Below are 15,967 nucleotides of genomic sequence, written 5' to 3'. Positions count from 1 at the left end.
TTGACAATTAAACTTCTCCTAACCAAAAGCAATCAATGTATCAATGACTGGTTAATCAGGATAGTGACTAGCTTTACTGGCATATTGACCATACAGAATTCAAGGTCTCAAGTATATAAAAACTAGAAGAGTTTATTGTTTATTTCAGTCTCATCAGAATGTGTCTGTTAGACACAGGATGTGCCCCCCACTGGTACATTTGTCACAAATAAGGGGAAATCATTCAAATGTTTGCAGTCTTAATGGGGTATAGCCTCAAAAAAAAATTATGAAATGGATTCATTATTCTATACCATATACTTTTTGAGCTATGAGCATCGCAAACAAAAAATCCACTATTTTGGCTATTTCAAGGGCCATAACTCTGTAATAAATGCTAAAATTCTCAAGAAGAATGCCAAGTGTGCAAGGTCACATTATGATAAAGACTCAAGCAAGGTTTCATGAATTTACATTAAATACTTTTTGAGTGAGGCACATAATTAGGTGAAAATGAGCATTTTTTGACTATTTCAGGGTCCATAACTCTGGAAATAGGGGGCAGACCCAGATGAAAAATAGGAGGTGCGCAAGTTCATATCATGATTAAGACTCATGCAAGGTTTCATGAATCTATATCAAATACTTTTTGAGCTAGGCGTGTCACAAGTTGAAAATGTGCATTTTTTACTATTTCAGGGGCCATAACTCTAAAATTAGGGGGCGGAGCCAGACGAAAAATAGAAGGTGCGCAAGTTCATATCATGATAAAGACTCATGCAAGGTTTCATTAATTTATATCAAATACTTTTTGAGCTAGGCGTGTCACGAACTTCGGACGGACGCACGGACAAGAGCAAATCTATATGCCCCCACCACTCATAGTGGGGGGGGGCACAAAAATTAATCAGCCACTCATGGGGGGGTGGGCACAAAAATTAATCAGTTTTACAAGTAATTCAAAATTATGCATGGGGCTATTTTTCTTATTTCATGTAACATTTTTTAAATATTCCAATTTGTATGTCTAAATATTTATTGACATGTCTAGTATTGTGTAAGCATGTTTTTTCTCCATTTTTACCTTTTGTAAAGTGTCCAGTGGTCGAGAAGTGTTGTATGTGTTTGTATCAACTCATCCAGTGTAATCAGTACACCCAGTATATCACCAAGATGTTCAAAAACAGTCTAAAACAGAAATCAGAAACATCTAGAAAGTAGGTCAGAAAACAGAGGTGTAGGTATGAATGAATCTAGCTCTGCATTACTGAATTATTAATCCAAAGTTTAACTCTTACTTCCCTACATGTATGTCATCATATAAAGTAAACGGTGCATGACACTTCGTCGAAAGACACTTACTAAAGGGGGATTCTTCAACATGAAATATGTTTTTTGCTTTTTTACAAAACTGCCATACTTTACCCTTGCCACCACCCTAGTAGTGCCTAAATTGAAAGTTTAAAGCTTTTACTACTAGGTTTTGTAACAACAAAAAAATGAACAGTTGAATTTCTTTTAAATAAAACTTTTCTTACCTGGAAATGCACATCTGTCACATCTATCAGTTTTGGTCCAGCCCTGAAAAATGTTTATTTGTCAAGAAAGATATGTTTTATATAAAACATATTATTTCAAAACATGAAATACTTTTGCTTTATGCATCTAAACATTCATTGTTTGAACCATATTTCACTTTATTTTGAACATTAATTAATAAAATATTTTCACGGATTCCGTGCAGTCTGTCCTTACATGAAATAAAGTTGGTGCAGCATGTTGTTAAAGATAATATGTTTTGAAAATCAATATTTGTTCAACAGATTTAACCTATAACCACTGACTGAATTTGTCATGTGAATATATATACAATACTGTAGATAATGAGTCAACCTATGAATAACCACTATACAGATATTTCTACTGTTGCAAAAATACTCAAGTCCTTAAGTATACAATATAAGGCAAGCTGCTGCCTGTGTTCAAAATGTGTTCATCTTCATTATAACAAGATGACTCTCTGAAGCATGTTCCCAAGCTTGTCAAGTTATCTGACTGTTTGAAAATGCCACTTTGTATAGGTTTGTCTAATCAATGTGTGTGTGTACAGTATAATATGAAAGAAGTCTTAATAAAATATTTGATAAACGACATTGTGTCTGAAATCGTTAGTCCTCCACCTCTGATTCATGTGGGGAAGTTGGAAGTTACTTGCGGAGAACAGGTTTGTACTGGTACAGAATACAGAAACACTGGTTAGGTTAACTGCCAGCCGTTACATGACTGAAATACTGTTGAAAAACGGCGTTAAACCCAAAACAAACAAACAATAAACTATACCTGGCTGTACTGTACAAGCATGACAACTGGTGAACAACATTTTTCACAACTTCATTACACCGCATTACAAAACATGACAGCTCCTAAAATAGAAAGGTTCATAAGGATAACAGACTTAATAATTGTTATCTAACAACTGCTTTGCAACAAGTCATTGTCTTAGGAAAATCTGAACTATTAACATACTATACATAATTATATAAATTCCTATAAAAATTTCAATGCATAAAACCTTCAGTTGTGATGTAAAAACCATAATAATATGTTGTGAATATTATTTCTAGAAACCATTACTAAATTTAGTGTACAAATCTCCAAAATGTAACAATGTTAATTAAATATCAGTACCTGCAATAAAGGTATCATTCTACCAATTTGTATTTGAGCCTCTCCCTCAGGGAGGCCCTCCTCGGGTTCTCCCTCCCCATAATACATGAGGGCATTGTAGAATTTGTTCTCAGCCTCATGTTTCAATGTCTGCAGTTCTACACACAGGGATGCTAGCACAGTAATTATCTTGTTAAATATCTTGTTATCTGTTTTGATCAGGTGTAACAGTGTTGTTTGTTCATAGGGCAGGAACTAAAAATACAAATACAGATTTTACAATAACAAATATGTATAAATCGGTAACAGTACAAAGTACCTGTACATTCAAGCAAATAAAGTTTGCCTCATTATATATCACAGTAAAACATTGTTCACATGAAGTCTCAAGCTGATAACCAAAATGCTAGAGCCATCCAGAGTTTCGGTAGATCAAAAAAACAACTATCATTGCCTCCCCTGGGCCTTATAAAGTTGTAGCCACTTTTTGAGAGAATATGCCAAATTGAATCCGAATTGCTGAAATTTGGCCACATATTATTTAATAAAATTCTTGTCGCCACTTTTAAAAATTTATAGCCACTTCTTTGAATTTGTAGCATTTGGCTACATTGCTGAATGGCAGAGGAGGCCCCAACTATCAAAAAAAACATATGAACTGTGCTTAGACTAGGTAAGCCGGACTGAGCAGTTGATTCATGAGTGAGTGATGTTTTACTGTAGTTCAGTGAGTTGGTTCAGCAAGAAACACGAAAGTCTTCCATTCAAGGACGGGAGCTAGATCCTCTAGGTGAATGTTCTTCCTAACAGTGTGACGGAAGAGACAATATCTCTATATATCATATTTCAAATGATAATAAAAACAATTTTCACATTCTCATTTGACGCAATAAATTTCAACAAAACTGATTATTCAGTGTTTTAATAGTTTTCATTTCATTACAATTTACTGGTTTATGTAAATTTCCCAGACGACTTAAAAATGCTGTGAAGTATGTGCTTACTTTTAACAATTTTTTATCAACAGCAGAAAATTTAATACTGGTTGTCATTTGAGGTCCACTACTGTAAAATCATTTTATTTCGTGGGCATGAAATTTCTTGATTTTGGTCAAAACAGCAATTTCGTGGGGAAATGAATTAAGTTTATTTCAACTTTTGAACATAAAATAAATGGGAATTTTACTTGTTTGTTGGGATTAAATTTCGTGGATTGACTCAACAATGAAAACTATTTCCCCACGAATATTAATGATTTCACAGTATCTTAAATGCAAACTTTTATTAGATTTTACTGCAGAAGAGAAAAGCACTCATTCCAGGGTTTTTTTCCGGCCGTTTTTATAGCCGTTATTCGGCTATATTCCCAATGCCAAAAAGTATGTATTTTTCCCAAAATGAGTGCAAAAATTCCCAATCTACATTCTGAAAGAAAATTTCATCAAAATTGCACAAACATTGACCAAATTATGGACAATTTTGTAATGGAAGTATGTTTTGAGGTTGTACAATGTGAAACAAGTGTATGAGAAAGTGCTTAAACACATCTTTACTATATCCTATGGGACTAAATATTTCCCAATTTGGAACATTTACGCGTCAAAATTCCCAATTTTGGGGGTATAGGCTATGTTCCCAAATTAGCTAGAAAAAACCCTGCATTCTTCTTCATGGAAATTTCCATGAACATAAAGTTTTAAGCAACTGATTTGATGGTTACTGATCAAATAATTTAAATCTTACTATTACTATTAGTATACCTGCAGCGAGATAGGGTCTAGCGTCATGTCCCAGGAATCATTAACAGATTCCCCGAGGGCATCCTCTATATCTTTGATCTGGGCTCCATACTCTTTTAAGAAATCACCAAACTTCTTCAACTGAAGCTCTCCAACAATTTCTGTTAAACAAAAAATAAAGTGAGCCGTGCCATGAGAAAACCAACATAGTGGGTTTGCGACCAGCATAGATCCAGACCAGCCTGCGCATCCGCGCAGTCTGGTCAGGCTCCATGCTGTTCGCTTTTAAAGCCTACTGCAATTAGAGAAACCGTTAACGAACAGCATGGATCCTGACCAGACTGCGCGGATGCGCAGGCTGGTCTGGATCCATGCTGGTCGCAAAGCCACTATGTTGGTTTTCCCATGACGCGGCTCAAGTGTGTTACAACATCTTATATCCTGCATAAATCTGTTGTAATACTATAAGGAATAAACAATTTACTTACATAAGACATACATGTACTATGCAACTAGTAGTATGCTGATAAACACTTGTTCCACCAATATTTAACACATGCTATTGCCTCGGCTTGACATAAGTTGTTTCATTCATTCATGGTGGGGACTTTCGTTGACTACCCACGTTAAATAAGAATATTTTAATCTTACGTTAAAACATACAAATATCCTCTATCTCAACCAACAGAGATAAAAATGGAAAGAGTCTGAGTTTGTAAAAGAGACATATGGTAATGTGTGTGTGTGTTCGGGTTTAACGTCTTTTTCAACAATTTTTTCAGTCATATAAACGAAGGTGTCTACTTGTAGCAGTGAACACATTGCCCAACTTTATAGCGCTGCATCACCGGAATGTCACACCGTAAACACGTGGCAAGATACCCCACCCAGTCACATTATACTGACACTGGGCTGACCAGTCCTAGCACTATCCTCTTAATGCTGAGCGCCAAGCAAGGAAGCTACTTAATAAGTACTATTTTTTACGTCTTTTGGTATGACACGGCTGGGGATCAACCCACAACCTCCCGCACTCGAAGCTACCACTAGGCTACCGAGGCAGTTAAGAGACATATGGTAAATGGAGGCAAGTGGTTTGAATGTAAAAAAACTGGGATTTTTCAATCCACGAAAGCAGAATCCTCTGAGTGAGACACAATGTGAATGAGAATGGTATTTTCTGGTATCAGCAGAGAGGCAAAAAGCTTTGATTCTGTGATGAGTCAGACAGATTATGAACACCTACCACTTAATTTCAAAAGTTTTCATTGACCTCTGTTGCTTTAAAATCTTTTGAGCATATTATGTACAGTCTGGTGACACTATTCTTTGAACAACACTACATACTGTGAGTCAGCATAATATTCCCCTTGCTTCTGCACAATTATTTTGTTGGGTTTAACCAACACAATTATAGGTCAAATGGCAACTTTCCAGCTTTGATGGTGGAGGAAGACCACAGTTGCCCCTCCGTGCATTATTTCATCACGAGCGGGCACCTGGGTAGAACAACCGACCTTCTGTAAGCCAGCTGGATGACTTCCGCGCATGAAGAATTCAACGCCCCGAGTTAGGCTCGAACTCACATCAATGAGGGGCAAGTGATTTGAAGTCAGCGACTTTAACCACTCACTCGGCCACGGAGGCCCCTGGCTTCTGCACAAGGAGCTTAGGTAAAACCAAGGTACTGTGGACCAATTAAACCATGGCCAGAAGACTAATCACGATAGGAAGATGACAACTGGATGTTATTCTGCTTGACTTTGCTAAGGCCTTTGACAAAGTCCCTTATAAACACCTCTCATGTAAGCTTCAATTCAGTTCTATGGAATGAAAGGTCGAGAGAAGCTTCTTCCGCAACCAAAAGCAGCAAACAACGAGTTTTCATGATGTCAAGATTGAGTTAATATCTGGTGTACCCCAAGGAACTGTGTTGAGCTTCTTCTTTTTCTTGTTTAAATAAATGACCTGCTGCAATGTAATAACTACATAGACTCAGAGACACTCTTCTGTGGAAATCACCATGATGCAGGACCTTCAAGAAATTAAGGATAGGGCTTAAGGGCTGGCAGATGCAGTTTCATCCTGCCAAATGTACAGTCAAACACATCTGCAACAGCTATCAACATCATAGCAATATTAAGCATTATTAATCTGTCCATGGTGAATCGTTAGCCTTGTGTTCAGACACTATGAAAACTTAAATACCAGTTTTTCTGCTGTATTAGTATATATATCCAAGAAACGAATGTAACCATGTAGCCTATTGATTATTCTTGATTTTCACAATATTTACATAAACATTTCATCCCAGTCCTAATTAAATAGCTTATAAATGAAATGGCACATACCTTTGAACAGTTTCCAATGACATTTTTACTTCTAAATTTCTATATCATGACACACAGTCCATTTCTATAATGTATCCTTTCTTGAGAAATTTAGTTAAGCAGCAAATACTTATGCATGCTCTGTATTCACAAGTGAATATTTTGGCACTACATTTATAAAAGTTATCAAAGTTAATAAATAATCATTTACACAATACATGATTTTTGAATAAAACAATTTAAACAAAAAATATGTAGAAGTTGAAGTGAAATTAAAAACTTGTTGAACATGTTTAATGTCACTTTAATAACAAATTCTTATTTTTGTGATTATGTTAAGGGCATGCCATAAGCATTACTTTTTGTGTAACAAATCTAACGTAATTAACGCTTTACCTTAACATTACCTTTGAAACTTCTGTTTGTCAAAATTTGTCTTGGCACAACGACATTAGCCTTAATAGGTGTGTGTGTGTGTGTTTGGCTTTAGCTCCCTTGTCAACAATTTTTCAGTCATATAAATGACAGTGTCTACTTGTAGCAGTGAGCACAATGCCAGACTTTTTAGTACTGCCACAGTAGAATATCATGCCATAGGCATGTGACAGGATAGCCTATCCAGTCACATTATACTGACACCTGGCTGACTAGTCCTAGTACCAGTACTATCCTCTTAATGCAGAGCTACAAGCAAGGAAGCTATATTAATACCATTTTTCATGTCTTTGGTATGACTCGGCAAGACCTCCAGCCCTCAAAGCAATGTTTCAAATAATTAAGAGCTTCTGCTGTGCTGTTGCAAGTTGAAGAATAGACAAACAATTGCATTTTGATTTTTTTTTATTTAAACTGAAAAGTAAATTTCAATATGTAAGTTTTTCTACAAATTACTTAAATTGACAAAAAATTGGGGAAGCAAAAATATGTGATAGACAAAAAATCAAAGGCCTGAAGGGCCTGAGTTGGCTAATGATTGATGTACTGACAGTATAGTCTACCAGTTTCAGTTTGTTTTTAGTTTTTTTCTTAAAATTTCATAACACAGCTCGATATTTACCCAAAATATTATATCCGGAAACAATTACACTTTTCTCCAGTTTCAACAATATATTTTACAAATTGTGATGATAGGAAGACATTTAGCAGTAATTGGCAGTATCTGACATTGAAGTTTACGGTTAAATTACCTCTTATTTAAATCTTTTCATAAAAAAGTTGTTTCGTTTCGTGAAAGCAGCCAAACATAGACGATCTACTTTCGATTTCAAAAACTACAAGAAAATACAATTTAATGTTTCGCCGATTTGTTTATTTCTCGAAAAATAAGAATTAATATCATTTTTAATATCAGTAGTAACTAAACAAACCAGTAAGAGCTTCTTCTTCCGATAATTTATCCGTTTAATGACTGCAAAATTCAACCCACGCAAAGTTTATAGAAATCATACGATGCGGCATCGGATGCGTGTTTACGTTCAATGTGGGAGAATTAAGGCTGATCGGCTATGTTACCTAACGCATCCGGACGATTCAGATTTTGTTTTTAAAAAAGCATTGTGTGCGTTTCTGTAATTTTATATACGTTTTTATACGCTTAGAAATTATTAGACATGCGTATTTGCATTATTTCTACACGTAATTTACGCTAATACGCATCTTATCTGGAGCTCTGTGGAACTATTTTTTGTCTTTCGCTGGATGTTACCCAAGCTTTGTAAGCCTGCGCAATTCTTAAAATGCACATTTATGCTTAATGAGTTACATTCGAGTATTGCACAATTACAAGTCATAAATATGACAGATTACATCGTATATTGGTCATAGCAAAGGGAATTGACACAACTTAACTTCATTCATGCAGGGAACTGTTTGAAGTTTGAGAAATCTAATGGAACTACATCCCTTCACGTGTTATTCGGTTCATTTAGAGAATCGCTGAACAGCAAGGACTCGTCAAAAGGCTTTCAGCCTTTAGCCGACTCAAAAAACGTAATCAAATCTAGAATCATTTACAAAATAACAATTTCTAGCTTATTTTCTATGATGAAAGTTAATTTTTACCAATGATTATTACTTGCTTGTTGCAGGTTTTCATTGGAATTTGCAAAAATCAGTCTGCAAGTTCAGCCGACCCCCTACCCCCACCCACATCATGATTTTGGAAAAAATGACGTCATGGTCTGGCAAAACGACAGTGATTTCCCAAAATATTGTAAACTGTAAAGTTTTCTTCAGAATATAGAATTTTAAAGGCTAGCAAGACATTTCGACCCCAAGACATTTCAACCCCAAGAGACAATTCGACCCCAAGACATTTCAACCCCAACTCCTTGGACATTTCGACCCCATTCAATGATATGCCTGAAAACATCTAAGAATGCCGTCATTATTATAATTAAGCTTTAATCTATAGATAATTGAGCAATTTCAAAATGTAATAACGCTTAATTACCAATTTAATTTAAAATGTTAAAATACGGTTATTTTCGCGAAAATAAGATTTTTTTACAAAAATGAGCCATAGATCTATTTGTCTAAATTTCTTTATTTTCTAAAATTCTTTTTTTTAATTTCTTAAAGTCTATATTAGTACATGCCTTCATATGAAAAAATGAGTGATTTTTATCTCACAATACCGAACAATACCGCAATAATCATCATTTATAAATTATTAAAATAACGGGATTTATGTATCAACCGCGTTTATTACGTAAATAATTTATGAACAAATCGTTCTGATTATCTATCTTAAAATAACCTTCATATAACATATTTTCATACTTGGTGTTTATTTATATGTTCAAATCATCTTAAAGACTATTTTAGTACACGGCTATATCAAAAATAAAAAAAAAATAAAAGATTTTTAAATCATGGGCCGATTTCGCCGATTTTAATTATGAAAATAACTTTAATAAAGTCACATCTTTAATACCTCTTTATTTATTTATTTATTTTTATTTGACTTTTTTTTTCGAAAGATAAATGCATCTCATTTCTATGGGATTCAACCAAATATAAATAATTATAATGTAACTCAAAGAAGTTTAAGATGTCATCATCTTCATTATATTGATATTTAAAATCATAATCAGAAACACGTAATCTTTTGATTGGATTATCACACCTTGATTAATTGTTTGTTGATATACAGCAGGTGTGCATTTATCTGTGTATAATATAAATAATAAGTTTCAGAAGGATAAATAAAATTCTTTAAGCAAAACGATTTTATAAGAGATTGAAATTCGGCGACCACGCGGGAAATTGCCATAACTGAAATACACCCGTATTTCTTCAACAAATGGTATTTTTGAAGTGATTCATGACTGAATTCAAACATATAGATCATAAATTATTATTTTTCAAAAAGAAATTAAAATACTTTTGCGCGTTACGTCTTGTACATGATTGAAAATCGGCGTGCGCACTGGAAATTTGTACATTCGGAATCTCCATGTCCTAAAATATTCTAATGTACACAGGTATTTCTTTAATAAATCGTATTTTTAGGGTTTATGATAGAATTCAATCATATCTCAAATTAATAATTAATTTACAAAAGGAAAATAAAATGCACAAAACGTTTTTATACGAAGTTGAAAATTTGCTGAGCGCACGGGAAATTTGCGCACTCGTGGATGAACCACAATCACCATAATTTTGTTAGCTTTTAAATTAAATAAAAGCTTATCATATTTAACTGCACTTACCTTGTTAGACATTATTTGTCACATGTCATTTGTGTGTGCTTACAAATATACTGATTAATTGATATAATCAATAGGTGTGATAATCCAATCAAACTCTGTCAGGACTAATCAAAGGACATTATTCGTGCTTTGGCAATAAATGCAGTAAACGTTTTTATATTCATATATAAACATGATCTAATTCTTTTAAAAACTGTTTTGTCATAATATATTTTTTTCTTAAATTATCAAAATAACATGAAGAAATAACTCAATTAGTTCCAATAATAAACATACGGCCGATCCTTTCCGACCAGCGCGGTTTATTCACTGACATGTATTTAAAAATAGAATATTTATATAGATCTATATATTCATATTTTTTCTAAAATATGTAAAATGGAAGAAATATAAAATGAAAACATACAACTATTTCTGAGGGGTCGAAATGTCTTGGGGTCGAAATGTCTTTGGGGTCGAATTGTCCAAGAAAATTAAATTTTGGGGTTGAAATGTCTTGGGGTCGAAATGTCTTGGGGTCGAAACGTCCAAGATTCATTTTAAAGTGGCTGCACTTGCTCCATGATTCCGCTCTTAAATCATGATTTTTACATTGGAAAAACATTGCCGAGAAATTGGTACATAATATGTTTTTCTCATTTGATACCTAGAATTGCAATTTTTCATTAAGCCTGTAAAAAACAATACTCTGAGGTTCAACTGTGTTTCTATTACAGCAACTGCTCTCCAGTATAAAATAAACAGAGAAAAAGTTTCGTGTTCGAGAAAAGATGGAGTCAGATGCTAGCTATGTCTGTGTTTTACTGCTTAGCAATCGTTAACGATTATGACTAGCAGGCGCGTTGTCGGGGATAGCTGTTAAAAATATAGTAAGAACACAGAAATTATGTGCATTTCAAAGATAAAGTAAAAGAACTATTTTACAGGTCTAGTTGGCGATAAGTTAACCCATCTAAGTCAATTAATAAATCAATTTAAAACAAACAGTATGGTTGAATATATAGTAGCTATACGGATTGTAACTTTACAAATGGATTTTTTTTTGCAATCTTACTTAAAGAACCGTCTTCAAATTTGTCAAATTCCCATCCTGGACTGTCAGTCGCCATTTTGAAAACTCCCAATCACGTGAGGATGTGTCACGTGATATGGCGAAGACTAAAACCCGGTATCGGGATCCGGGCATTGTGTACACTACGGTAGCGCTTTCATACTGTCGCACTGACGGAATGTGTGACGTCACGCTCTATATATAGAATGGGATCCGGGATCCTGAAAGAGGCTAAACACCACTTATTCTGGCTGTTTATTATATTCATTTTATATAAAATCCACTCACTTTTAAACGGTTTTCGACATTTCAGATTTTCAGAGATTATATTCCCATAAAGAACTATATCGCTACTTTAGAAAAACAAAAAGAAAAGTGGGTGTTAACTTTTATATAAGAAAACTACAGTTCGTTAAATACAACCTGCTGAATTTACTCCTTTTCGCTTCTTTCAATTTCTTTTTTCAAAACATTAGATTCTTATGCTGCCATTTTTATGTAGCATGCGATAGGAACATGGCGATTTCGATAGAATGCTAAGTGATACATACTGAAACGCGGTAGAGTAAAAGAAAACATGATGCTATTGAGAAAGAGCGCGAGGAGAGGGGAAAAGATTATAGTATTTATATTTGGACTACTTGTGACTAGACCAGCAGAGACTTACATTTGATTAGGTAGTGATCTGCCTATAAGAGATAATAAGCTAAAGATAATAATGATCAATAATGATCAATTAATTTGTATTTTTTCTTTGTGGCATTTATATTATATAAAAGTATCTAAAATTCAGAACCTCTGTCTAAGCCACACTAACTTCAGCTTGGAATGTGTTCAAAGAGGAACCATCTGTCTATTCCTATCAGACTCACTGAGTTATAAACTAATCTTCCTTGGTTAACCCCACAATCATTCGACAAATACGTAAGGATGACAAACTCTATTGAAGAATTAAGAAATCTTTACATACCAACCCCACTCTGACAAAATCTTTCAGTCATCCTATAGATCAAAGACCATCAATTCCAAAAAAACTTTCTGGGAATGAGGTAAGTGTATACCTTGGAAAAAGGTAACGTCTGTGCGTTTAGATTGGCCAGTCATGTAAACAAACCCAAGAAGTGATTTTTTTCAACATTTAGATTTTTCACTGCATTTACAGTAATTTATTATACATTTTGACAAAATTTGCTGTATGTTGAAAAAAGTTTTATTAAAACGAATTTTCCCGCCACGCCAACGATTTAATCAGGGGTTCATCTCATTCACACGAAAATTACTTAATTAAATAAAGTATCATATGTTTTTCGTCCGATATTTTGGTAGAACTAAGACAGTTCTTGAAAAACATGTAATTAGATATATGTTTCGATGTAAGGAAGGCTGTCCACGTCATATTATAATGTAAGTCTATGGGTAAACAATTGGTGGTCTCTAACCAATAGACCAGCCATTAGACTGATGATAAAGAATTTGTCACAAAATTTCAGTTTTTTTTATTTTTCTTAATTTAATCTTATGTATAAGTGACAAACGCCAGTCTATCTTACAGATTTTCTCAGAGAACTGATTCTAATATTATCATATATTGGACCTAGTAAGATATAGACTGGCTATTTTCTCAGTAGGATATAGACTGGCTATATTCTCAATTTGTAAACATATATATCATAGTCTATAGGAGGTAGTCTAAGCATCCAAAAGCAATAAGGTTTGCTTATTGGTCATATTAGAAATCTGTTATTTTCGATGGCGATTCCCAGTCAGGCAGTAACAAAAAATATTGATACATTTATCAAAATAACACTGAAAATTTTGGCATAGCACCTCTGAATGACAAGTGTCCCATTTATAATGACCCTATACCAGATTTACACCTAAGATGCCTGATATTTCAATATCTTCGAAGGTGTTGACAATTAAATACTAAGTCTATCACGCAACAAAGCCTGTACCAAAGAAGTGATTATTTTTTTCTTTGAATTAGGCGACCACGTGGTCCTGGTGAAACATTGCCTGAAATACTTAACACCTACACCACGGGATATCATCGAGTCTCACTAAAATCTATAACCTATCCCTAGAAACAGTTATTGTTCCCCTTATTTTGGAAGAATGCTGTCGTCGCTCCCATATGTAAGAAAAGTCATAGTCGAATGCCAGTAACAACAGGCCAATCTATCGCATCTGCATTGGTTCCAGACTCCTGTACCACATTTTGATTTCAAACAATATGACACGTTTAATATGATAATAATGACATGCTTAGCCAGTTACAGCATGGCTTTGTCAGAATAATTTGTACATTTAATATATTGCTAATGTTACAAATAGTGCTTGACTCTTTTTTCATTGTATCATTGCTATAATTATGGTTGAATTGCTGTAAATAATTGGATTTGGGTCATTTATGGACGATTGGGTTAGTTACAGTGATAGATGGATCCCAGCATCACACGCTGACCAATCAGAAATTTGGCCCTGGAAATATGTAAAACTTTTTTTTCCCTGCACATTGAGCGCTGTGATGAAAAGCCAGGAACCAATAAACCCTGCCTCGTAGCGGAGTTTGAGGAGTTCAGCTCTCCAACAAGGAAGATACTAATGTTGTACTAACTTACACCGTTCAAGTGGGCTATCGATTATAGAGTCGGTCTCTACTCAACCCCATAGTTCGTCGTTAGCTTAGCCATTATGTTATATACAATAGTAAAAGGGTACCAACTATTTGTTGGAGCAAGTACTCGTTGTTATTCCTTCTCTTGAGAAAGAATATCTTAATTCAACAAGATTAAGCTTACCAAAAGGTTCCTTCTAGCGCACATTAAATATTCTTTTTAAGGGATCTTTAATAAAATAATTATGAACTATTTTAGGCGGGAGTCTATTTTTAGATGATGAATATTCATTTAGTTAATCTCGATTCTACAATATGACATGTAAGATTTAGGAGTTAGATAGTTTAAACTAAATTATTGTTTTTGTAGGTCTGTTAATTACGTAGTTGTATTTCACTAAAGATTAACTTAAAGATGCGTAAAAACACATTGGCAAAGAGGCTATTTGTAATGAATATGCATGAGTACAAATTGGCGGCGCCTACTGGAATTCGGATGCCTTTGATGATACCCTTGTATCCATTACCTGCTCAGTCAAGTGTGACATGTTCACCATAAGTGTTTCTTCTCATGAGAAGGAACAATAAGTCACACTTGACTGAGCTGATATCGAAAGCTGTTGTAATTACAAGCTGCCCAATTAAACTCCGTGACCTTAGAAATAACCTCTGACGTTAAGCTATTCTTTCTCAATTGAGGCCACTCCATGGATTACACAATACTAAACCCGAGGATGATTAATTGATTCTTTTATTTCCTCCATTCTTGAAGAACATAACATATGTACATTCAGTCGACCAGATAGACATATATCAGCAAATTTAAATGTAAACAACCAAATATTATCGTTACCTTCAAATGCATGGTTAATATGTGAAAACAAACCCCATAGCGACCCTCGAATTATGTGCAACGACTTCACACATCGAATCATAATAGATTGACCGGGTCAATGTCTTATTGCCGTATTTACTCTACTGAAAGAGGTAACAGATTTAATTTGTTGTTGGATTCAACAATTTATGTTAAATAACTAGCGTAAATACTTACCTGATATTTTTTGGCAGTATAAAACAGACATTGCAACCAAAATTTTACAAGATGATCATTTTATATTTATATAGATGTGCCCTAGAAGGAACTTTTGCTATGCTTTAACTTGTAAAATACTATGTTCGATTTTCAACCAATCAGAAATAAGTTCTATAAATAGCACCAATCAAAGCTCACTTCTGCTAGGGTATAAAAAGGTAGATGGATGACAGTGATTCATTCTTCTCCAACCCGCCAGTGAGTGCACGTCTCGAGAAGGCACAGGGCATTGACAGAACTAGGTCATTGGCATTTTTCTGTCAATGTCTTGACTGAAGCTGGCGGGAGTGGCCCTAAAAGGGACTGTTTGTGACAGGGAGCTATGTAATTGGCTGACGGCTTGCTGTTCAGATGGCCTGCAGAATTCAGACGGCATGCAGAGAAGCCCCCGAGCTGCTCAAACTCCACGCTCAACGTGGGGGGGGGGGGGCGAGCGGGGAGGGGCACATCACCCACAGCGGAGGAGTGGCGCCGGATTCCAGCGACAGCGGCTTGCAGCACTTATCGTGCTTTTAAGGGCGCCTTCGAGCAACCACGTCTCTTTACGGGTCTCTGTCGTTTAGGTCTCATTGGCCGTGACAGTGATTCACTTTTGGCATCAAAATTATTTTTCTTTGGCATATACTCTACGGAAATTGCGTAGAGGTAAATTTTCACCACTTTGGCTTCGAAAAGCATTAACGGCATGCCTGGTGACATGCCGGGGGTCTATACTCTTACATAGCGTAATGCTATATTGTGCCTGAAAGGGCGGATGGACCCTGATTAAACTTAAACA

The 15,967-nt window shown here is 34.9% G+C and overlaps 1 protein-coding gene across 4 annotated transcripts in view; it reads right to left on the bottom strand.

Annotated features, from left to right (window-relative positions):
• The window catches only part of LOC123529740 (WASH complex subunit 4-like), a 57,504-nt gene extending 45,902 nt beyond the window's left edge, over nt 1-11,602 (bottom strand). For all 4 annotated transcript variants that reach the window (XR_008366816.1, XM_053521964.1, XM_053521966.1 and 1 more), the window contains exons 1-6: nt 11,483-11,602; nt 4,407-4,546; nt 2,668-2,901; nt 2,320-2,402; nt 1,518-1,560; nt 1,064-1,167 (exon numbers count right to left, since the gene is read on the bottom strand). Coding sequence is in view for 3 of the 4 variants with exons in the window: in XM_053521964.1 (XP_053377939.1) it covers nt 1,064-1,167; nt 1,518-1,560; nt 2,320-2,402; nt 2,668-2,901; nt 4,407-4,546; nt 11,483-11,537 (659 nt within the window). In the remaining variant the exon portion in view is untranslated. The remainder of the gene's footprint in view (nt 1-1,063; nt 1,168-1,517; nt 1,561-2,319; nt 2,403-2,667; nt 2,902-4,406; nt 4,547-11,482) is intronic.
• Between the last annotated feature and the right edge of the window lie 4,365 nt (nt 11,603-15,967).

This window comes from Mercenaria mercenaria, chromosome 13 (genome assembly GCF_021730395.1).
Source record: "Mercenaria mercenaria strain notata chromosome 13, MADL_Memer_1, whole genome shotgun sequence".
Classification (NCBI taxonomy): Eukaryota; Metazoa; Mollusca; class Bivalvia; order Venerida; family Veneridae; genus Mercenaria; species Mercenaria mercenaria.
Note: the sequence above shows the minus strand (reverse complement) of the source record. Positions and strands in the feature narration are given on the sequence as shown.